Consider the following 25,336-nt stretch of genomic DNA (forward strand, 5'->3'; position numbering starts at 1 on the left):
CATATCTGAACCCCTGAATTTGCCATCCAGAGTGATCTCTTCCAACTTTCCAATACCCGCAAATTTGTGGAGTTTTTAATCAATCCCTTAATTCAAGGCAAAAAAATGTAAATAGAATTAGGTCAAACACAGATCCCTGAGGCACTCCACTAAAAACCTCCATCTAAATTCATAAGAAATAATTAATGACCACTTTTTTAAGTCTAGCCATTCAACTAGTCCTTAATCTGCTTAATTTTACTATCATCTGTTCATGTCTTATTTTCCACAAAAATTGCTAGAGAGATTTCGTTGAACTGATTTATTTAGACAATTCCCCTTCCCTACACATTAAATTATTTCTTTTTGTGGCTTCAAAATTGCATTCATTATATCTTTTCATGCCTTCTGGACTGACTTCTTCTAGGGAATTTCTGTCCACAGGATTTTAACTATTCTTTCTCCGAATGCTTTCTATTTTTCCAGAATCTAAGATACACAGCAGACAATGCCTGGCTTTACTCCCATTCTCTGGTACAACAGTGAAAATGGAGTTGTCATTTCACCTCCATGCTCCTATCATTTCTACTCCAGAAAACAATTCCTCCCTCTTGGTGAAAATCCAATCCAAAATTGAATTTCCCCTTTTTTAAATTCTTTTTTAAAAATTCTGATATTATTATTAAGGCAAGTTAAGAAATTAACAGATGCTCTGCATTTGGCAGAGAGCTCCAGCAGCTATTTTGATAGCGGAAGTTCTCCATCATTGTTCTATCATGGCTCTATGCTAGACTCGTGATTTCTTGCCTAGACTCTAGCTCTTTCCTTTGCCTGTGTAAGTCATCTATGATGTACTTGGATGACAACACATTTCATCGCTTATATCTGTGTCCATTGACCTTCACTAAATGCTCCCATCAAAACTAACTCCTCTGGGTCATGGGTCTCCATAAATGAGTATACTGTGTCTACAGCCAATGTTACATCATCTATTTATCCCTATATTGTTCATTTTGAATGATATTTATCCTTCAAAAGCTGTGATCTAACCATGGATCTTATGCCACCAAGTCACAGTGATACTTATGAGTTGAAATTGGCCTCTTTGTATTAAAATCTTTAGTTTATTTAGTTTGTTACCATATTTTATACCTTTGTATATAAGCACTTGAATCCATGAGGGTTTTTTTAAATTGGGTATTAATTTTTTTTCTCTTATAAAATTCTGGCTATACGAACTGCTATTTTTCTTTCTAAATTGTAGCATGGGGGACTTTCAGGAGTCAAGATGGTAGAGTAGGCAATAAATTGCTCTGACTCTTCTGTACTCATCTTCAAACAACCATGAAGTAGAACCCCAAAACAAATCCTAGAAAAGCACAACTAGCAAAAAGATGAGGTGAAACAATCTTTTAGCTCAAGAAACTTGAAGGAGCAGTAAGAAAGGCCCATTTCACTCAGGTGAAAGGGGAGCACAGTCTAGGAGAGGAAGCAGCCCAGAAAGCCCCACCTCAGAAAACCAGCAGGAGATCCTGAGCCCCAGGGTGGTAGAGCAGGCAAATGCCAACACCAGGACTCCCTATGTGCCTTAGCACAGCCAGGGGAACAGACACACTCCAGCTCTGAGAATCACCTCATGCTTCAGTGTAGCCCTGGACAAACAGGCATCCTCCAGAGGACAGACCGTTATGTGCTTCAGTGCAGTCCCAGGCAAAGAGGTAGCTGCCAACCCTATGGGTGCCTAAGCCAACAGACAGCAGCCAGCCAGCACTGGCCCTCCATGCTTCAGTGTAGTCCCAGACAAGCAGGCAGCCTCCAGAGGGCAGATTGCCATGCACATCAGTGTAGCCACGGGGAAATGTAGAAACACCCCACCGAGCCTCAGCACACACCAGACACCAACTAGGACTCCAGCTCAGCACCAAGTAAGCTGCCAGACCCCTACAGCCTCAAGCAGTACCAGCCAATCCTCACCCCACACTCTTAGTGTAGCACTAGACTTGACGGTCCCCTGTGGGTCTGAGGGCAACATCAGCATAGCACCAGGTAAACAGTCAGGACCTGCAACCACTAGCAGAAGAAGCCTGAGACAGGGCCCCTTCCACCCTGGGAGCAGACCTCAAATTGAAAAGAAAGAAAAAAGGCCAAAAAAAAAAAGAATCTACCAGTCACCTCAGGAAAGAGACCCCAAAACAGAAGCCCCAAGGAACATTATAGCCAAATTTCAGAACTATCAGGTCAAGGAAAAAAAAATACTACAAGTGGACAGGAAGAAATAATTCAAAGTTCAGAGAGTCACAATCAGGATCACACAACACCTAGCAGCTGCAACATTAAAGCTAAACATTAAATGGGATGGTCATGGAAAATGATATTCCAGAGGCCTAAGGAAGTAAAAACTACAATGAAGAATCATTTACCTAGAAAAATTAAGCATAATACATCAAGAGAAAAATAGTCATTTGATGAAACAGAGGGTTTCAAGCTTTCATAGGGAAAAGACCAGAACTAAATCAAAATTTTGACCTCTAACATCAAGACCCAATAAACAGCTAAAAAAGGAAAAGAAAACATAAGGGATTCAATAGAGCTAAACTATTTATATTCCTACACAGGAAGATGATATCTGTAATTCTTCAAAAATTGTACCATTAATAGTACAACTAAAAGGAATATACATAGACAGAGGGCATAGGTATAAGGTGAATTTTAAGGAATGACCAAAAAAAAAGACTAAGGGATGAGAAAGAGGAGTACACTGGATGCAGAAAGAAGGGAGAGGTAGAACGGGGTAAATTATTTCATGGAAAGAGGTGCCAAGATTCTTCCAATGACCTATTTCAGGAGAGGGAAAGATGAGAGGGTGAGCCGTGGACATCATTTGAGCCATACTCTCATCAGTATTGGCTCAAAGAGGGAATAATATGCACCTTCATTTGCATACAGAAATCTGTCTTACCTGACAGGGAAGTAGGAGGGGAAGGGATTAAGAATGGAGAGGAGTGGGTGGTGGACTGATACAAGGGAGGGCAGATCAGGGTAGGTGATAGGTAGAGGCAAAACACTGGTGAGGAGGGGAAGGATGAAAGGGGACAGAGGACAAACAGGAGGAATAATAGGATGGAAGGAAATACGCAGGGAGTAATCATAACCGTGAATGTGAATGGGATGAACTCTCCCATAAAACAGAAGCAGATAACAGAGTGGATTAAAAACTAAAACCCTACATGTTGCTTACGAGAAACACACTTGAAGGACACACACACACGGAGTAAAGGTAAGGGGCTGGAGCAGAATCTATTATGCTTCAGCTGAAATAAAAAAAAAAGCAGAGATAGCAATCCTGATCTTAGACAAAGTAAAAGCAAAAATAAACCTAATTAAAAGAGATAAGGAAGGAAACTATGCCTTGCTAAAAGGTACTATACACAATGAAGCAATCAAATTAGAAGAGCAAGGCATAGTCTACCTGTCAGATCTATGGGGAGGGAAGAATTCATGACCAAACAAGAGATAGAGAGCATTACAAAATGTAGAATAGATAATTTTGATCATAATAAATTAAAAAGCTTTTTTTTTTGCAAATAAAACCAATGCAACCAAGATTAGAAGGAAAGGGGAAAGCTGGGAAAAAATTTTTATAGTGAATGTCTCTGATAAAGTTCTCATTTCTCAAATATATAGAAAACTCAATAAAATTTATGAGAATACAAGCCATTCCCCAATTGATAAATGGTCAAAGGATATGAACAGGCAGTTTTCAGATGAAGAAACCAAAGCTATCTTTAGGCATATGAAGAAGTGCTCTAAATCTTTTTTTTTTGGGGGGGGAACTAGGCAATGGGGCTAAGTGACTTGACCAGGGTCACACAGCTAGTGTCAAATGTCTGAGGCACAGATTCACTGTGCCACCTAGATGCCCCCTAAATCACTTTTGATTAGGGAAATGCAAATTAAAACAACTCTGAAATACAATTTCACACAAATCAGATTGGCTAATATGACAAAAAAGAAAATGATAAATGTTGGAGAGGATGTGGGAACATGGCGACACTAATATACCGTTGGTGGAATTGTGAACTGATTCAACCATTCTGCAGAGCAATTTGGAACTATGCCCAAATGGCAACCAAACTGTGTATATCCTTTCATCCAGCAAAACCACTCCTCGGTCTCTATCTCAAAGAAATCACAATAAAGGGGAAAGAAGCTATTTGTGCAAAAATATTTATTTGTGGTGGCAAAATACTGGAAATTGAGAGGATGATCATCAATTGGATAATTGGCTGAACAACTCATTAATTACATTTTATGAATGTAATGGAATACCATCGTACAATAAGAAATAATGAATAGGCGGATTTCAGAAAAATAAAAAAAAAAACCCAATAACAATGACCTGGAAAGAGCTGTACACATTGATGCAAAGTGAAATGACCTGAACCAGGAAAACATTGTACACAGTATCAGGAACATTGTGTGATGATCAAGTAAGAATGACTCAGCTCTTCTCAGCAACATAATGATCTAAGAGAATAACAAAGGACTCATGAAGGAAAATGCTATCCCTATCCAGATAAAGAACTGATGCACTCTGAGTGCAGAATGAAGCATATATGTTTTTCACTTACTTTATTTTCTCATGTCTTTTTTTTCTTTTGATCTGTCTCTTCTTCTACAACTGTGATGAATATGGAAGTATGTTTTACATGATAGCACATGTTTAAACTACATCAAACTGCCTACCATTTTCAGAAGAGGGGAGGAAAAGGAGGGAGAGAGAAAAATTTGAAACTCAAAATCTTGTAAAAATGAATGGTAATAATGTTCTTGGGGGAAGAATACTATTTTAAAAAATTGTAGCATAGTCTCTTGCTTGGTGTATATATGTAGTCAGTTTTCTTCCTGCTATTTTTTTTCTTAGTTTAAAGCTCCTTTGATTAGATTTGCAAGATTCCAGGCAAACACTTACTTTCATTACACTGGATGCATTCCATCCCTGGCCAGGAAAACCTATATTGTAAACCATGGCCCAGAAAACCAAATTCTATTCTCTGACACCATCTTCTCAGGCGAGTGTTCAGTTTCCAAATCTGTCTGTCTCTTCTGAATCCCTTGCCTTTGATGGATAGCAATGATGTGAAAACACCATTTGTGTCACTAAAGTCTTAACCAAGACTTCATACTCTATATTCTTTCTGACAATATCATTTCTATCCATGTGGATCATCAGGAAATAAATGGTATTCATCTGTTTTGACAAGACTTGGGAATTTCTGTCTTGACTCAGACATGTACCCCAGGAATAAAACAGCTTTCTCTATAACTGTTGTCCAATCAGTACATAGCTACCTCAGTATCTCTTCTATAAGCATCATCAGCGCTTCTATTTGCCTCTTCTTCCTAAGATCTTTAATAAATCATCCTTCACCTGAAAACAACATGAAGTCTACAGGGTGATTCTTTGGAAGACAAGTAGCTATTTCCTCTTCAGAGTGTTTGAGTCCATTCACTTGAAGAAGGGCTTCATGAAGTTTTTCTTTCCCTCTAAATGTTTGTATTAACATAGGCATTGGTGTCAGTTATAATAGCCCCTGGTGGATGACCATCAACCCTGTGCTGATTTCAAATGCAGTCCAGTGGTTCAAGATCTCTTGGGAGAACAAGGTAAAAGATGGATCCAGAGAGACTACATAAAAAGAGAGGTGGGGGATATATTCCCCAGAGTTTTCAGTTTGGGATTTCTTTTGTCTTTGGAGAGACTTCTAGTCTAAGATTTTTATAAGTTTACACAAAGAAGTAACAAGAAGAAGCTGCCAGTGAGACCAAAATCTTTTTCCTGGTGTGTGGCCAAGATACAGCACTGGTATGCTAATTGCTGATTGAGCAGCTGTAATTAGGGGAAAGCAAAAGATCAACAGAAACCTCTGCAGAGTTATTCATGGAGGTGAGGCAGACCTAAAGTTGATGTGGTATTCAGACCAAATAGGAGCAGAATGCAGGCAGGCAGAGGAAACAGAGAATGGCCTGACCTAACAATGGGGTGATGATTGGATAGAGTGAAACTAGTAGTCAATCAATGAACAGTCAGTCAATAAATACTTATTAAATATCTAGTATTTGCGGGAGCTAGGTGACGCAGTGGATAGAGTGCTGGACCTGGACTCAGGAAGTCTCATCTTCAAATCTGACCTTAGACACTTAGTAGTTGTGTGAACCTGGGCATGTCACTTAACCTTATTTGCCTCAGTTTCCTCATCTGTAAAATGAGCTGGAGAAAGAACTGGCAAAGCACTACAGTATCTTTGCCAAGAAAACCCCAAATGGAGTCACAGAGTCAGACACAACTGAAATGCCTAGAGAACAACTACTTGTTATGCACTATTCTAAGCTTTGAGGATACAAAAAGAGGCAAAAGTTAGTCCCTAGCCTCAAGTTGCTCACAGTCTAATGGAGTTGCTATGTATGGGATCAAAAATAATTCTTGTCCACAGATTCTTTCTCACCCTGATTCTTCAGAGCACTTGCTGAGGAGTCTATGGATAGTTGTAAACCTTCCCAATCCCTTTCTTTTCAGTTCCCCCTAAATAAACTAAGAGCAGTAAAGGGAGAAGAGGAAGAAAAATCAATCTAAGCTTCAACATTATCGCAACCATTTAAAGCAGTGTTTTCTTGCTTAATTGTATTTTTATGCTATCTGGTTGTTACATCACATGGCCATTACAGTGAATTGTTTAGTACTATGAACTTGGAGTATGTGTGCTATGTTTGAGGGAGTTAATCCATACCTCGGGAAATGGGGATTTGACAGATTGGATGACAGAGACGCTTTGAAGTTTTGGTCATTTTGAATATATTGCAGGCCATGTGTTCTAGATTTTCTTTGAATCTGCTGGCTATCTCAGTGACTACCAGCCCAGGGTCCTAGAGCCATGAGGAATTGGGGAGAGGGTGGAGAAAAGAGGCTGCTCAGGAGAGTTTGGAGCACCATCTGGTGACCAAAGAATATACTACGCCCCCTTAGCTGAGTGAATAATTGACAATCCAATGTGACAGCATGTTCTTCCTGAAAGAGCAAAGAGCAAGGAAACAAGTCAAAGGTGGTAACAGTTATCACTAAATGTACCTCTTGGTCCTGTGACCAGCACTTGCTGCCAACATTCTTGTAAAAAAAAAATACGACACTTATGAGACTCTTATGAGCGGAGGCACTGGAAAGGAATGGAATGATACCATACTAATTCATCTGGAGATCAAGAAATACATCACCGCTTTGTTGCAGAGAGAAGTTGGGTTCTACTACTTACAGGAGGGCCTGCTACTCCAATTCCTGAGCCTCCTCTATTTCCAGGTTGGCCAGGCAAGCCTGGAGCACCTCGGTCCCCCTAGAATGAAGGAAGAGTAAGTTTATAAGATCAGCACTTTAAGCAGTAGCTAAAATTGTACTTCCCCCACCAAATTCAGCTACCACCTTTGACACTCAAGATCATATTCATTTGCCCCAATTCAGCCATCATGAGACAGGAGGTGGTACTTAAGCATTTCATCAGCCTACTTAGCTGCCTCCTGACAAGATCTGTCTTGTCAATGTTCCTTTGAAAATTTTACTAACGCAGTCAAACTGACCACACTCAGCTCCCTCTCCTGCCCAGATTTTGATTTTATCTCTAAGCTAGACCATGCCCATCAACCAAACCATATGCCTAATGCTGATTCTATGTCCCCAAACTCAACCACACTTTCCCTTTGATCATATTTCTCTATCTGCCCACATAGATCCACAGCCATGAAAAATCAAACTTGAGTACACTACAAATTCTGGTTATTACTTTACTGTAAGTCTGGATTCCTCCTCCCTCAATTCATACCAGAAACACAGACATTATCTAAACTAACTCTTCCCAAGCACATGAATCCAACTCATAAAATCCCTGACAAACAGCCATCTGGCAAGCCTATCTCTGAAGACCTCTTTTAATGGAGAATTCCTTCTATCTGAAGACAGTCCATTTCATCCTCGGATAGTCTTAACATTAGTACACATTTTCTTATACTAAACCCAAATTAACTTTCCTGTAACTTGTAACCACTGAACCTATTTCTGCATTCTGCAGCTACATAGAACAAGTCTATTCCTTCTTCCATATTTTGAAATTTCAAAGTCTGGAAGGCCACAGTTTTTCTTTCTGCCTCACACAAACTTTTCTTCTTCAGGCTATAAGTTCTAGTTCTTATTGATTTGCATGAATATGATTTCAAGGTCCTTCACCATCTTGGTTACCATCCTCTGGGTGCATCTCCACTTATCAAAGTCCTTTCTAAAAGTAACATCTAGGATTGAACGCAATGTTGTAGATCCCCATCTGACCAGAGTAGAAGATGATGGGACAATTCCCCATACTCCTTCACCCTTTATTCAATACCAACGTGATTCTTGCCTAAGGTCAGATGAGTGTTTGGGAAAGCAACATCACATTATTGAATCTCAATTAATGTCTCTAGATCTTTATCACTCAAAGACTAGTCAATCTCTAATGAATTGAAATGGCCTTGAAATTTGGTTTCAGTCACTACCTTTTTACAAAAATACCACCCTCTAAAGTGATCAATGACCTCCTAATGATCAAAAATAATGGTCTTTTCTAGTCTTCATTCTTGATCTTTGTATAGCAATTGACACTGTTAGTGATCACCCTAAATACTTTCTCCTCCATTATCTTCTGGTGACACTGCACCCTCTCCTGGTTCACCTATGTGCATGACCACTTCTCGGTTTTGTGTTTTTGTTTTTGTTTTGTTTGTTTTTTTCTGATTTTTCTCCTTTTTCTTTCTGTATGGGTGTCACTCTGACCTGTTTTCATATTTCTCTATCCTTTCTCTCTTAGCAATCTTAGCCAGTCCCATGTCTTCAATTATTACCTGCATAGAAGTGATGCTCAAACCTACATGTATTTTTAATTTCTCAGCTGAATAGCAATCTCATGTCTCCAACTAACTGCTGGACATTTCCAACTGAACATCCCACTATTATTTAAAATTCACTATGTCCCAAACTGAACTTGTCATCTACATTTCCAAACATGTTCCTCTTACCAATTTCTCCACTTTTCCTGTTATCCAGACTTTTATCCTCATAGACAAATCAGAGCAAGAGGACATAGTGGCAAGGGAAGATCCGGAGAAAAATATACCCTCTCAGAAATGGAAAACTGAGTTTAGGACCAGTCAGAGGTGGTAGTAGTTGTTGTTTGTGGGTGGTTTATTTACTTTTTTGATAGTACATTTCATTCATTCTCGTTGTATTGTATTGTACATTGTAGAGAAGGTTTCACAGACCATTAGAAAGAAATATCATTTATATACATACAGTAGGTGACCACCCACAGGGTTCCAGAGGAGAGAGTGAGGCTGGTGACTTTGCACAGCCCTCCTTCACTTAAATCCAATTCACTTGCAAGTCATGACATCCCCTTCCTGATGCCATGGTCCTCTTCAAGAACAAAGGACAAACAACAGTATGTGAATATAAGAGTTTTTGAATGACCAGAAGATTATCATAAGGCACATGGAAGGTAGTGTCATTGATTACAAAGGATTTGGGCTTGGAGTTAGGAGATGTGGGAGCATTAAGTTTTAACACTAACTATGGGATAGAATGTTAGACTTCAAGTCAGGAAAATGGGTCAAATCCCTGCCTCTGATACTTACCATCAATGTGACTATAAGCAAGTCATTTAAACTTCTTAAGCCTCATCTGGAAAATGGTAATAATAAAACCTGAAATGTCTACCTCAAAAGTTGTTGTGGGGCTCAAAAGAAAACAAAGGCAATACACTTCACAAAACTGAAACTGTTAGATTCCATAAGTCTTGTTTGTATAGCAATAACAGAAATTAGCAACTATATGAAAGTTACTTAGCCGCAGTTTCTCTCATCTCCAAAACTGACGACCATTGACCTGCCTCCTCATGCTTCATAGGCTCCTTAAGGTCATATAATTTATTGTTTAAAGGGCCCAAAGAGATCATGTAGTAGACTATCTCCTTCAATTTTTACAGATAAAGAAACAGGTCCAGAGAATTTTAGTGACAATCATGGTCACCTAAGGAGTATGAATCAGAGGTTTAGGATAATATATTTTGAATAACAAATCCAGGGTTAGTTTCATTATATCCTAAGTATATTCCAAGATCATATATGTGAAATCTCTGCAGGAAATAAAAAGTATAGCATGGTACAGTTGTTAAAATGTAGAACTTGGAATCAGAAAGACATGGGTTCAAATCCTGCCTCTGACACTAACTTCACGATCACAGGTAAGTCACTTAAATTTGATCTGCTTCAGTTTTCTCATATATAAAATGAGGATGATGTACTAGACACCCTCTAAGATCCTTTATAGCCCTAACTCAGCCTATGAGTCCATGCCCATATGTAGCGATGAAAAGGGAAACTTTGCCATTATGGTACAACTTTTTGAGGATAAACTATTTATTTTTATCAAAATAATTCCTTCATTGTATAGGTGGTTGGACTTCTGGGGATTGGTACAATCTCACTTCAAGGTTCCTTCCAGCCCTAACATTTGGGGAACCCTGCTCTAGCTTTATATCATTCGTAACTCCAAATGTTTATGATTCTCTAATTCTAAGATTTCATGAAATGATGTTTGGCATAACAAAGTCTAGGACAATGGACTGGGATTCAGAAAACCTTGATTCTAGCCTCAGTTTACAACTAACCAACTGTATGATCTGGTGTAAGTCACTTCTTCACTCCGGTTTTCAGTTTCCTACGAGAGGCAGCATTTGACATATCACAAATGGCATCAGGGTATTGGAATCAGGGAGACCTGAGTTCAAATCCTGCCTTACAAACTTGCCAGTTGTGTGACCCATGGCAAGTCACTTAACCTTTCTGTACCTCAGTTTCCCTATTTATAAAATGAGAAGGTTTAACTCAATGCCCTCTAATGTCCTTTCTAGCTCCAAATCTATGGTCCTAACAATGTCTATAAAATGAAGATTAGAGGGGTGAACTAGAATACCTCTGAGTTACTTTGTAACTCTGATATTCTATGATAATGAATTCTGTATCTCTGTCTAAAAGCAGCTTACCCCTGAGAGGATCAGATTTTAAAGCAATTATTCCTACACTAATAATAGATAGAAAAGGGAAGGAGCTCCCTGGACATTCCCTGGAGTCCAGGCCTCAACTGCTCTCTTCAGAATATTTGCTGGTCTTTTGTCCATGTTTGTGTGTTATGGATCATTGGAATTCTGACCCTGTCCTGGGGAAATAGATCCCCAGCTTAATAGCCCATATTTTCAATACCCAAGAAATGGCTTAGATGCTATTTCAAATGGAAGTTAAAATGGAAGGTTAAGCAATAAAAGAGTGAGTGCTTGTGGAATGGAGACAGTAAAGATGCAATGTGTTGACTCTCTGTTAAGACGCTGGGGAATTTGGAAGGATTTTACTCTAAGTGAAGCACAAACAACCTTTCATAGGCTTCTGAGTAATCAAGCAGGGCATGCCAATGAAGCAATGGGTAAAGAAAAACTCAGGCTTGATTTTCAAATTTGATGACATTATTTGCAGCCTTTGACCCTTGACTGTGCAAGATAAGGGATGTAATTTTCCCCAGTTTGCTGCTTATTCCCTAGAGACATTCCTCCTACCCCACATCATTGACCTTTCTTCCCAGTGCCACTGTCTGAGCAGCAATAATTAGTTCCAAACCACACTCTGACAGCATCATAAAATGTTAGAGCTGGAAGGGACATCAGTTCATGGGCCACTGGAACATTAGTACAAGTAATGGTAGAGACTTGTGAACATATGATGCCAGGATAGTTAGTCAATGAAGATTTATTAAGTACCTACCAAGTGTTAGCCACCGTGCTAAGTGCTACAGATACACAAAAGGCAAATGATAGTCCCTGCTTGTAATAAGTTCATAGTCTACTATGTACAGTCTATTATATAGAACAAATCAGAAGTAATCAACAGAAGGAAGACACTAGCATTGAGGTGGATTGGGAAAGGTTTCTTATAGAAGGCAGGATTTTAGTTGGAATGTGGAGGAAGCCAGGAGGTGGAGATAAGTAGGGAGAGCATTCCAGGCTTGGGGGACAGAAACTGCCCAGAGCTGATATATAAGTATCTTGGACACAGAACATTGAATGTGAGAACTGGAAGAAAAATTAGAACACAAATTGTTACAGAACAGAGAATGAAGAATATTAGAGCTAGAAGAAAGATACGAGGTTATCCAGTCCCTCGTTTTACAGAGGTTATAACTAAGGCTCAGAGAGGGAGAAATAATTTGCCTAAAATCACATCTTGTTAGATGGAGAATCAGGACTAGGACCCAAGGTTTCTTGGCATCAATTTTGTTGCTCTTTCTACTATAGCTAGATGCCCCTTAAAACATTACACCAAGATTCTGCATCTGGTAGTTAGTCTGTTTCTTCTGAAGTCTGTATACTTGTTTGCATATGAGATGCCTGGTGTTCAGGGGTTAGGATGAGAGTCAGTATTAATTGATATGATCATTGGGACCCTCTTTCCATTAAGAGCAATAAGATGTTTTCTGTAGAAAGCATGTTTGCATATACCAAGCCCTTTGCATAACTGGATTCTCATAATACTTTTGTGAAGTGGGCAGGAAGTTCAATACCCTTTTTACAGATAAGGAAATGGAAGATCAGAGCAGTTCACTGACTTGCTCAAGGCCTGCCAGTTAGTAGGGAAGTAGTAAAACATGGTCTAGAACTCAGATCTTCTGATTCCTAGTTTAGTGTTCTTTCCATTAGACTACTTAAGAGCAAAAGAGAGATTATTTGGGGGCCAGGAGTAATTTCAAAGGAACCTTTACCCCTTACAAGGCCTAGAGACATAAGACATTCAGATTCTGGAAAATATTGCATGCTAAGGGGATATTTGAAAGTGATTTCTTCTTAAATACATTATTGGAAGACAACACCTACATACATCACTTTGCCTACACATGACCCTGCCATGCTCTTCTTTGATGCTTCGTTATTGTACAAAGGTAACTCTGGTCTCTACTAGGATACCAAAAGATATTTCATTTAGAACTGGAAGAGACCACAGAGGCCATCCAATAAAACCTTTTTCTGTTCTCATCTTCAGGCTATAGACTCTAATTCCTTCAATTGATTCTCATAGGACATGAGCTTAAGGCCCTTCATCATCCTGTTTCCTCTAGATGCTCTTCAGGATATGTCAGACCTAAGATACTGAGGAGCAAACTGAGACCCATTCTCCGAAGGCCACAAAGATGATGAAAAGCAGTATAGTATATTGGGTAGAGCCAGACAGACATGGATTCAAACTCTACCTCTAACATATATGAGCTACGTGACTGTGGCCTTCACCTTTCAATAGGTGTCAGACTCACATCATCAGGCACCAGCAAAACTCTAGAGTCCAGCCCAAGTCAGGTTAAAATGTGATTGGGAAATGTTTAACAAAATAAATAAAAATGCAACACAAATTAGCAAATGATAATTTCTAGTTTTCTAGGTCAATATGCAGCCACAGGGATCTGTTTTTGAGTTTGACACCCACTGGTCTAGGCAACTCTCTAAGACTCTAAATTTCAGAGAAAGGGATCTGAATTAGTAAAGGGATTTTCTTCACCTGGGAGTTCCCTATATTAAAGACCTCACAGGTCCAGTTTTTGTTCCTATCCCTATCATCTAGGTAGTAATTGGTAGAGATAGAATTTTAACCTACACCTTCTCACTCCAAATCCATTTATTTTTCTGCCATATCCTCTGTACAAGGTCTGGAAGGTTCAAACAAGATGGAAGCCTTTTAAGCATGGAGGCAGAAAGAGCCTGGATCCATTGTAGGATGATTAGACTAAGCACAGAGAGTGAGGTGACTCCTCCACCTCTTGTCCCCATGCCTTTGCACGTCTACTCTCATACCTGGAATGCATATCTTCCTCAGTTCCGTTTATAGAAGCACTTATTTTCTTAAAGACTCAATTCAAGCTCTAACTTCTACAAAGAACCTTTCCTGGTCTCCATTGCTGCTAATGCCTTTCCCTTTACGGCTACTTCTACCTCCTCTGTATACGTCTTGTGTGTTCCCATTTATGTATATGTTGTCTCCTCCACCACCATGTAAGCTTCTTGAGGGCAGGGACTGACTTTAGTTTTTCTTTGCATCCTCAGCATTTAGCATAGTGCTTAGCATGAAGTGAGTACTTAATAAATCCTTGCTAATTGATGTAGCAATCAAGTAATGATTTCTTATTTTCTGCAGGCAACTCATGAAGATCACTTGATACATCATGGAACACTAGACTTTGCTGGTGAAAGAATTACTGAGACTAGTAGAAACATTATTTTGTTTCTTAAAGAAGTACATTGTAAGAGAAATAGTATCAGGCCTTTCCCAAAGACGTGGCCTCACATGGAAGTGAATTAGAGTGACCTGAAATGTTACGAGTTTCTCATACGACAGACACATTTCATGCCCATTTATTGCTTTCCTGAATGACTATCACTTACCTTGTGCCCTTGAGGCCCCGGTAACCCAGGCTCACCAGGACGTCCCTAGCAAAAAGAACACAGGAAGGAACAACGTTATGAACAATCAACCAATGAATAAGTATTTCTTGGAGATCTGAGATGTGCCTAGTCCTGTGCTAGGCGCTTCAGGAGAAAAAGAGGAAGGCATAGCCCAGCATCTTAAAAACCTCATAATGCAGTTGGAGAATTAAGACAAAGGCACAGGAAATAATTTAGAAATATCTTCCTCTAAAATTATCTTCCATTTATGCTGTATAAATCTTGAATATACATAATAATTTGCATGCTCTCTTTCCCATTAAAATGTGAGCTCCTTGAGGGCAGAGACTGTATTTGTGTGTGTGTGTGTGTGTGTGTGTGTATACACACACACATATATATATAGAGAGAGAGATGTATAGATATACATATACATATATGTGTGTGTATAGATACACATACATATATATATATAGAGAGAGAGATGTATAGATATACATATACATATATGTGTGTGTATAGATACACATACATATACACATACATATACACATGCATATATATATATTTTATATATATATATAGTCTCCCCAAGCACAGTGCTTGGAAATATGAAGTACTTAATAAATGCCTGTTGACTTGATATATTGGTCCAAATTTCCTGTGCCCTGACATCTTTTAATTATGTAAACAGTGTAAGGCAAACAAAGAAGCATGGCAATTTGGAGAATGGGGTTTAATAGGGTTCAGCTAGTTGAGGCAGACTCCCAAGAAGAGATGGGCCTTAAACTAAATCCTGAAGGATTGATAGAGATGCTAAGGGAGGCAGGGTGTTCTAGGAGGTGGAAAGAGTGTATAAAAAAGGTACATAGGTGGGAGCAGGACTTGTGTCTGTGATTGCCATGAAGTACTAGGTTGGAATTGGACTGAGTAAAATGAAAGAGGAAGTCAGATCAGTCATTGATTCTGAGCTAGAGAGAGCCTTGAGCATAGGACGCAGAGTTTATACTTAACAAAGTGTCCATGTTCTGGTCTTTTTGAAGGCAAGTGCCCCTTTTTTTAATTGATGCAGATGTTAATCCCCATATTTTTAATGGACTAATAAGAAAGAACTGCAGAAAAAAGAAAAAAAGGTCAAGTGCCTGGTGCCCAGAGCACACTATTGGCAGGTACAAAAGACCGTAGAGGCACCAGTGAATGGGGCAATGATTGCACTTGAGAATGGATATAGATAATGAAACACACAGCAGGAAAATGTGGCCACACCCACTGTCAGAGCGCAAGTCCATACCTGGATTTGACAGACTCACCCTGCTTTCATTTCTTGACTTTGATCCCTATTTCCTATTGCTTAGATTCCCGATTAGATTCCATGAACTGACCCCCTGCCACCGCTTCCATATTTTGATTTCCTTGTTCTAATTCCTAGCCATGGTTTTTTTGGTTCTTCATTATGGGACACATAGTAGTATTCCTCTCCCATAATCTGTTCTCTACTTCCCTACACTCTAAGCTATCCTTCCATAGATACTTCTCTCTATGAAGAAGCTCCCAGAAAGACACTGCCACTTCCATCACTACCCACTCTCCATCTCTGACCTTCCCCCAACAATTTGATCAACCAATGAGCCATCTTGTAGAGGTGTAGCTGTTTTTCTGCTGGTAATCGTCCATGATATCTATCCCTTAGGACCTTCCATTCTTCTGAAACAGGGTCAATCACCCTCTTGCTCTTTTGTAATGTTACTTTTTATGGAGGTATCCTTGTAAATGATATGCCAGAACTGGATGCTGGAGCTACATTTCTCATTATGTTGATGTGGGTTTTTTGTAGGAAATTTTTGATTGTTTATTTCAATGGAAGTGTTCTTTTATCCACCTCCTTACCACCACCACCCCTTACAAAGAACAAAACAAAGCAAAATCTTATTCACAACCAAGTTTGTGTGATTGAGGTTGAATGTGGTTGTATAACTCAATCATGTGCACCCAACATCAAATTAGAAGACTTTGGGGAATTACTTCTAGAAAATTCTCATCATGATTATATCATGTGGCTCCCTGCGATACAGAAGCCATGTGAAATCTCAACTTACTGGCTCTCCTTCTTTCCCTTTCCCAGGCAGCCCAGGTTCTCCAGGAGGGCCAAGGTCACCTCTGGGACCAAGTGGTCCTGTTTTTCCTTCTTCACCAGGCTCCCCCTGCAGGTAGCAAAAACATAATTTCAGGTTTGAGATAATCTTCCGAATAAATATGCAATTATGTGCCACCAAGATATTGGTTTGTAGGCTTAACATAGAACTTCAGAATCTCAGTTTTGTAAGGGACCTCAGAAATAACCAATTCAACCACTACTTAAAACACATACAATATGTTTTAAAACTTTACAATATATTGGAGGAGTGGTCAACCAATATGTATTTGGAGATACCCTGTCACAATAAGCAGTGTCTTTTGTTTTGGGTTTTTTGTTTTTGTTTTTGTTTTTGTTGTTAAGGTTAACTCTGGCTTCTATATCCAGGCCATTATCTAACAAATTCAAATAGAATGGACCTTTTCAGTCATGTAGATCCAACACTTACCTTGTGCCCCCTCAACAAGTGGCTTCCCAATCTCTGCTTGAACATTGCCTATAGCAGAGCTCACCTTCCCCCAAGACAATCCATTTCAAAAAGGATCATCTCTAATTGTAACAGTTCTTCATATAAAAGTAAAATCTACTTCTTAATGTCTTATCTTAAAACTAATCTTTATAGCCACACAGAATGAGACTGATCCCATTACTGACACTCAGATATTTAAAGATCACTATAGTGTGTTCATTTTTCTAGGATAAACAACCCCAAATGCACCAAATGTCATAATATGCACTTCCATATAAATTCTTATGTTCCTGGCCACACTCTAGTTTGTCTACATCCCTCTGAAAATATGGTGCCCAGAAGTCAACATGCAGGATGGGGTCTGAACAGAGAAGGGTAGAGCAGGATATCACCTTATATTTTCTTACACTCTACTTCTTTTAATAAAGTCTTAAGTTTCATTTCCTTTTTGGTTTGTTTTTGCTCTGGACTTTTAGACTCATGTCACACTTTAGACTCATATCCAGTTTTGGACAATAGACCTACATCTTTGTCACATTGACTATCATATCAAACTAGGTAAGGTCTTTCCCTTCCTGTACCTATGTAATTGATTTTTTGAACCCAAATAAAGAATTTTAAACTATCTATGTTGAGTTATACTTCTTTGGCAAAGAAAGAATTTTTTCATTACCTCCTCAAAAAACCTTTTTTAAAAATAAGAACCAGATTTTTTTTTAACAAAAAACAAAAACCCTCAAAAAACAACCTTTTGAAATCAGAAAGATTCAGAGAAATTGTCCATGGATACAAATAGAAATCATTTCTTACAAACACAAAGATCAAATGGAGATAGGAAAAATAAAAGTCCCAGGAGCTACTCCTGCTAGTGTCCTCAGCTGTGTCTATGGTCCTATAATATATGTGAAATTATTGATTTTGAATCTAGAGATCAAATTAACCAATGCTTTTCTGGCACTTGTATAAAACTCTGATTAGTTCCAGAAGTGATCCTACATTTGTGGAATTTCAAAAGTACTTTGCACTAATCAATAATCCAACAAACAATCAGTGCCTACTATAAGGGCCTGTCCTAGGTAGGAACTGTGGAGAAATAATAAGATCTGCTTAAGCTTAAAATCTAATGCATTTCTAGTCTAATTAGTACTATATTTATGTTTACTTCCATCCCTAAGGTACTAGGCATAAAGTTCAGCACATAATCAGTCCTTGATAATTGTTGAACTAAATTTAGTTGAATTTGTGCAAATATTTTTTTTCCTGCCTGCTAGATGATAAGCTTCTAAAGGGCAAAGACAATGAATAATTTATATTGATAAGCGATGAACAAATCACTGAACATTTTAAAAGCACATTCATTTGGGGGAATCATGAGGGGAATAGCTCCTGAGAATTTGAGTTTGACCTTGAAAGATGGGTAAGATTTCAAATCTATGATGGGACAGTTGATATGTTGGTTAGCTTTAATTAACTGATTTTTTTTCTTTTTTCTTTTACAATCTTTGTTATGAGGGATGATTCACAGGGTAATGGAAGAAGGGAGGGATATATTTGGAAATCAGTTTGATATAAACACAACTTCTATCAATAAAAATAGATAATGTAAAAATAAATAAATAAAAACATGATGGAGAGGTTAGACCAGGCTAAGAAAAGAGCATAGGAGAGATGATGTAAGACAAACTTAGAAAAGAGTGAGTCACAGAATTTGGCCACATTATAGAGTATATTCAAGAAAGTGATGAGAGAAAGTCTTCAGAGTGGTAGTTTGCTGCTATGTTATAAAGGCTGCTAAACTTTGAGGTTAATAGGAATACACATAAAGTTTTCTTCACTGTAGTTGTCTCCAATCTCTCATTCTCAGACCTTTGAAATGACATATTTATAAAGGCATACAGTTGCCTTTGCAAAAGATCCTTCAAGTCCTTGAATTCTGTGATCGAGAGTTTAAAGCATATTCTGATGTGTTCTATGGAGTATTGCAAATACTCGTGTGCCAATTAATGAGAGCTTCTTGGAATGTTAGCACTGGAAAAGGTCTTAGAACTTAAAATGTTAGAACAGAGAACATAGAGTGTTAGATCCCAAAAAGGAATTAGACATTATGTCTTCTAACCATCTAATTTTATAGAAGAAAAACACTGAGTTTTATAGAAAAGAAGTGACTTGCTCAAGGTCAAATAAATTGATCACCACTTCTTACTTTTTCTCCTCTCTCTCCAGTTTTTCCTGGTGGGCCCATGACTCCAGGTACACCCTGAAGGGAAAAAAAGAAAGTTGGTATACAAATGCATTTTAAGAATACTCAGGACTATTGCTTCCACATGGCAACCAAAGGCAGATTACTAATATTCTTTCTAGCCCATCATTATGCCCTGATGTCTCTGTCAATCTTTCCTTATTAGAGCTGTAGAAAATTGAAAACTTAGGCTAAAGTCAGTGACCAAAGGGAGGGACCGGTATTCACAAATGTCATCAACAAAGGGTATATCTCCTTTTCAAAATGTTACCACCTAATGTATTTATTATTTTAATACTAATTCTATTTGATTACAGCACCCTTATCTGTTCCTATATATATAATGCAGGTCTTTCCAATGAAAATACATTCTCTTTAATCATACCATCAATATAATATTTGCCGGCATTTCCCCCTTTGTATCTTTCTCAAGAGTCACATACAAACCTCTGAAGAGATTCTTTTCAGCAGACATGGCTTTTCCTAATTTTAGCATCCTTGCTTAGAAATTGGGGGTTATGTTACATGATAGTCTTGAGGGGCAAGTAAGTTGAGATAAAAAAAACACTTAGGAAAAGATAGACAAGCTTTGGAAGATATTATAATAATTCATGGGTTGTATCAATTGTGAGTTGACTTCACCAATAGAAAATTACAAGACCTTATAGTAAAGGAATTCCATTATAAGAAAAGAGTTGTTCTGATCCTTTCCTTACAAGATCATATTGAATTAAATAATTCAAGAAAACCAATGGACTAGTCAAGAAGACTTGGGTGCAAATATGGACTCTGATGCTAAATAGTTAAGTAAATAGATGTCATCTAACCTTATTTTGCTTACAGTTTTCTTATCAGCAAAATAGGTACAATAATACTTGCACTAACATACCTCAAGAGAATCACACCATTTCCCCTAAAGTTGTGACTTCATAGATGTCAGAAACTTCTGGGAAAGATACTCCATCTACCAATGAAAATCAGTAAATTCTCTGCAATTTATAGTCTGAGAACTGGTTAGCATAAGAGAGAAGAGGCATCATGCTAAAAAATCACTATGGGGGAAAGGTAATTTGGGGTGGGCAGGAAAGGAAAGATAAGAATCAGAAATAAGTTTGTGGATCCATAGGCACTTTCTGGAGGGTCTGGGCTGGATGGAGTATCACAGTGAAGGTTTGGGGGACATCTTGCCAATGTTCTCTCCCCTAACAGATAAAGGACTTAGTCATTGCTTCAGCCTAGAATGTAAGAGCCAGGCTTCCCCATTGATGACCCTGGTGTCTGTTTTTACTGATTTACAACATCCAGAAGGGGCAGTGTCCTTACCAGATGTGAGCTCACGTAAAATTCTAGTCATGGGCCCCTAGTCAGAAAGGCAAAAGTACCCAGCTATCTCCTGATTTATAGATTGAGGGGTCCTTGAAGGTTGAGATTGTCCTAAACAGCCATCCATAAGAGGTCCCAAGTCTTAGGTCAGCCATATGTAAAGCACCTTTTAAACTTTAAGAGGGAGATGGTCTAGACTTTTGATATGATCAGTATAGAGAACTCCTAGGTTAAAAAAAAAAAGACAGGCCAGCACCTTTTCTACTACTTAGTCTTAGGGAGTTGCCTAGAGCAACCTATGTCTTCTTGACTTCAAGATAGGGTCTCAATATATTACATGTCAATTAATACTGCTACTACAAGTAGCATGGCATAATGGATAGAGCTTGCTTCAGGGTAAAGAAGACTTCAAGTAAAAAATCTGACATATATTGACTGGGTGAATGAAGAGAAGTCCCTTACTGCTCCATGCCCCAGGTAACTATTGAAAAATAATATTTTGTAAGTCCTAAACACTGCATAAATCTGAATCACTATTGCAAATAACAATAAAATCCTCCAATTTTAGAGCTAGAAGTTCACTTAACAACCTAGTTAGTACAGTCCCCTCATCTCACATGGAGGAAATAAAGGCCCTGAAAGGGATCTGTCAAGGTCACATAGGTAGTAAGTGGCAGAGTCAGATTTAAACTCAGATCTTCTGAACTGAAGTACAGTGCTTTTTCCATGGGACCACAAAGGAGGCGAAACCCAAACTCAATCCAAATTTTCTGACCCCAAGGTCTCTACTCTTTCCATAAGAAGTGACCAATGGAAAAAAAAACAGAGAAGGAGATATTGACTGAGTAGGGCTGGAGAATAGCAGTGTTTTGAGACTGCAGGACTTAAGGCCAGAGTGCAAAAGCAACATTGGCCCAGGGGCTAAGTGATTATTAAGGGTGAAGACTGAAGAGTGATTGGATTGATTCAGATTGGAATTTTTCCTGGGGAAAGGTAGAGACTCAGGGAGTTGAGGTTTTCAGCAAGGCCCTAGAGCAGAACCTTTATAGTAGTCAGAGAAGGTTCAAGTTGTTTCCATAATGATTTTATTATGTTAACTCTTCAATGTGAATTCCAACTCTTTAAAGTTTATCTTAATAGGTTTCAAGCAGAGGAAAAAATGCCACCCTAGTAAAGTAATTCTAGGCTATTATAGCTTAAAAAGCCCTTAGAGACCAGCCTAAGTCTGCATGAGTCTGTAGAAAAGAACAGAAGAGGTGAGCACTGGACTTCAGGGGTTTGGATGCTTTGCACTGGAAATGATTTAATTAAACTTTTCATTCTTTCCCTCTCCCATCCTATCCAGACGGGTATAAAAGTTGGTTAATTGCAGGTTTCCTTGCCTGAAAGATTTCTTTAAATTTAGAGAATCTTGAAATTCCAAAGAAAAGGGTTTTTAAATGTACAAGTCAAGAAGAGGGAATACATTCTTCCTATGAAATTATGGGACATTAAAGCTTGGAGAAATGACCTTAGAGGTTATCTAGGGCACACCCCAATCTGATACAGGAATCCACTTTATAAACCAGGATAATTAATCCAAATTATAGTGTCCCTGATTGTAGAATCACCAATATCAACACCACCATTGCTACCAATACTTCCATCACCACCACCACCAATGGGAATTAGTATGGCATAGGAAAGAGCATAGGTTCTTGAGTGAGTGGACCTGAGTTCCAACTCTGCTTCTCACAATTACCTGTGTGACTTTGGGAAAGTCATCTAACTTTCCTGGTCTTCAGTATCCTCATCTCTAAAATGAAGGGATTGTACTAGATGGAATTGCATGTCTCTTGTCTCTTTAGATCTATGATGCTGTTACAAACTGACTGAAATTTCTGACTCCAAGGCCTGTGTTTTTCCTACTACACCAATTAGAATCCAATTAGAGACAAGCTCTCATCTTTCACAGGACTAAGTGTGTATAATTCACATGAATCAATCAGGACAAATAACTCCTCACTGCTAGAGTTGTGTAGGTGGAGGATGGGTAACTTTATTTTCTAAAATCATACTCTGGAGGCATTTCATACTTTGGAGGTGGCTCTGGGTTTATAAATGCTACACTGTATCACAAGGTCCTACCAAACTGGAAAGGTTTAGGTTTTAATGATGAATTGTGTGTCTGTCACCCACTGACCAACCTAGCTCAGTATGGAAAGGCTCAGGACCAGGGGTTTGGAAATCAGGAGTAAGATTTTATTTTAATTTTTTGTCATTGCAACTCATGAAGATGAGCTACTAAGACTGGGATAAGTCATGATCTTCAATGTCAGTGGAGGGAGAACCAATAAGTTGAAGGATATATGTGTGAATAACGAATGTGTAAACTACTTACCATTTGAATAGAATATCATAATTTTCAAAGCACTTCAGATGCATTCTCAATAATACTGTGAGTCATGTAGGGAAAACTGTTTTTCTCACCATTTTACAGATAAGAATAATATCTGCAAATCCATAGAGGTTAAGTGACTAATAATGCTACAGAACTAACCACTGGCAAGGCTGAGATTTGCCCAAATCTATTAGCATTCTTTCCATCAAGCTACACTATCTTCTACTTAGGGAGTTTATGCACCATTGTTTTAGAGAGGTGACTTAGAATGATTTTAGATCTTTTTTCCTAAGATTTTTCTAAAGGTAAATGGTCATTTTTTTGATGGGGGTGGAGAAGATACCCAGACCTGTGATTTCATTAGTATACGGAATGAATGACTTGCCCAGGACTGTCAATGCATGTTAAAGCCCGGACTTGAACCCAGCTCTTCTCGATTTTAAAGCCAGCTTTCTGTCTACTGTGTAACACCATCTCTCTATATGCAGTCATAATCCAAATAAGGACATATTTATTGAATTCCTCCTCTGGGGACTGTGTTCCTTTGGCTCACCATTATGATATTCTTGGCCTCTGAACCCATTGAAAATAGTTCACAGCTGTTCTTCAAATAATATTGCTGTTATTGTATACAATATTCTCTTGATTCTGCTCATTTCACTCTTCATTATTTCGTGTAAGTCTTTACATGTTTTTTCTAAAACCAACCAGTTGATCATTTCTTATAGCACAGTAGCATTCCGTCTCAATCACATACCACAACTTGTTTAGCCATTCTTCAATTGATGGGTATCTCCTCAATTTCCAGTTCTTTGCTACCACAAAGAGAACTGCTATAATTATTTTCGAACATATAGGCTCTTTTCCTTTTCCTTGATCACTTTGAGAAACAGATAATAGTGGTAAGGGACAATTAAGCTTGTAATCAATTTCCCCTCTCCCTACTTTGATTACATACCACATTTCCTGGGAGACCACGAGCACCAGGAGGACCTATTGGTCCAGGAGCTCCCTGTTGAAACAAAAAGAGAAGAAATTCAGATATAACTAACTCATATTTGGCACTGACATGTTTCAATTTTACAGAAATTTTCTACTCAGTATAACAATGTCCATTTTTTTTCTAGAACACTCTGCCAAGTAAATGTATTTCCATCATATCTAATCCGTGCTTCTGCTCTCCATTGGCCCCAACTCTAAGACTAGTTATCACTAAGATGATTTTAAAAGATATCCAATAAAGCCAACCACAAAAGCCCCACCTCTTTCCTCACTAACCACTTATAAAAGGCCTAGCTCATCAGGCACTTTATAGGAACAGATCAGCCCTGATAGCCTGGAAGGAACAGGCCAGTAAAAATAATCTGGAGTGACCAAATCTGAGCAGTATCCATGTAGCCATATAAGGGACTCACGTTCCCAGAAGCAGTCACGTCTCTTAGGACTGTAGTTTTGTTGGTTTGTTACTGCTGGTACAGTAGTATCAGAACCAGCACAAGACACCTTTCCCATGCCAGTTCTAAAGAACCTGCCCCACTCTCAGTGATGGCCTGGCCTTGCTAACAAGTGGCTTTCTGCTGGTAGTGCTATTGAGAATATGAGTCAAAGGCTGACCAAGGTGTGCATCACAGCAGCCAGGGAGAAGAACACAAGTAAAGGATACTAAGGAACACAATGATCAAAAACATTTACCAAGGCTAGGGCAATGCATATGTTTCCTTCTTTCTTTCTTTCTCTTTCTTTCTTTCTTTCTTTCTTTCTTTCTTTCTTTCTTTCTTTCTTTCTTTCTTTCTTTCTTTCTTCCTTCCTTCCTTCCTTCCTTCCTTCCTTCCTTCTTTCTTTCTTCTTCTTTCTTTCTTTCTTTCTTTCTCTTTCTCTTTCTCTCTCTCTCTCTCTCTCTCTCTCTCTCTCTCTCTCTCTCTCTCTCTCTTTCTCTCTCTCTTTCTTTCTTTCTCTCTTTCTCCTTTCCTTTCTTTTTTTTCATATTGACCTTTGCCTTTACATCACAGTCATTTCTGGGGGAGGCAGAGAACTCTCACTCCCCTCTAGATTGGACTCTCCATTATGACAAAGAAAAATAATTAAGCAAAAACAGCCAATACACCAAGTTTATCTGACAATGCATATAAAATTCTACCTTAGGTGTTTCTCTGCTCTCTATTGTAGAGTGAAGGAAGCAGAGTCCGTAAAACAAAAGACACAGTGAAAACAAAGAAAGAAAAACAAAATAAAACTGAACAATTAGTAATTATGATGACCAAGA

The 25,336-nt window shown here is 38.5% G+C and overlaps 1 protein-coding gene across 1 annotated transcript in view; it reads right to left on the reverse strand.

Annotated features, from left to right (window-relative positions):
- COL22A1 (collagen type XXII alpha 1 chain) overlaps window positions 1-25,336 on the reverse strand; it is a 589,887-nt gene that overhangs the window by 123,539 nt on the left and 441,012 nt on the right. Inside the window, 5 exon segments of the mRNA XM_078153760.1 lie at window positions 7,287-7,364; window positions 14,529-14,573; window positions 16,625-16,729; window positions 19,335-19,388; window positions 24,032-24,085. Coding sequence (XP_078009886.1) covers window positions 7,287-7,364; window positions 14,529-14,573; window positions 16,625-16,729; window positions 19,335-19,388; window positions 24,032-24,085 — 336 coding nt within the window.

This window comes from Phascolarctos cinereus, unplaced genomic scaffold, assembly GCF_003287225.1.
Source record: "Phascolarctos cinereus isolate Bilbo 61053 unplaced genomic scaffold, phaCin_HiC Scaffold_4;HRSCAF=312, whole genome shotgun sequence".
Classification (NCBI taxonomy): domain Eukaryota; kingdom Metazoa; phylum Chordata; class Mammalia; order Diprotodontia; family Phascolarctidae; genus Phascolarctos; species Phascolarctos cinereus.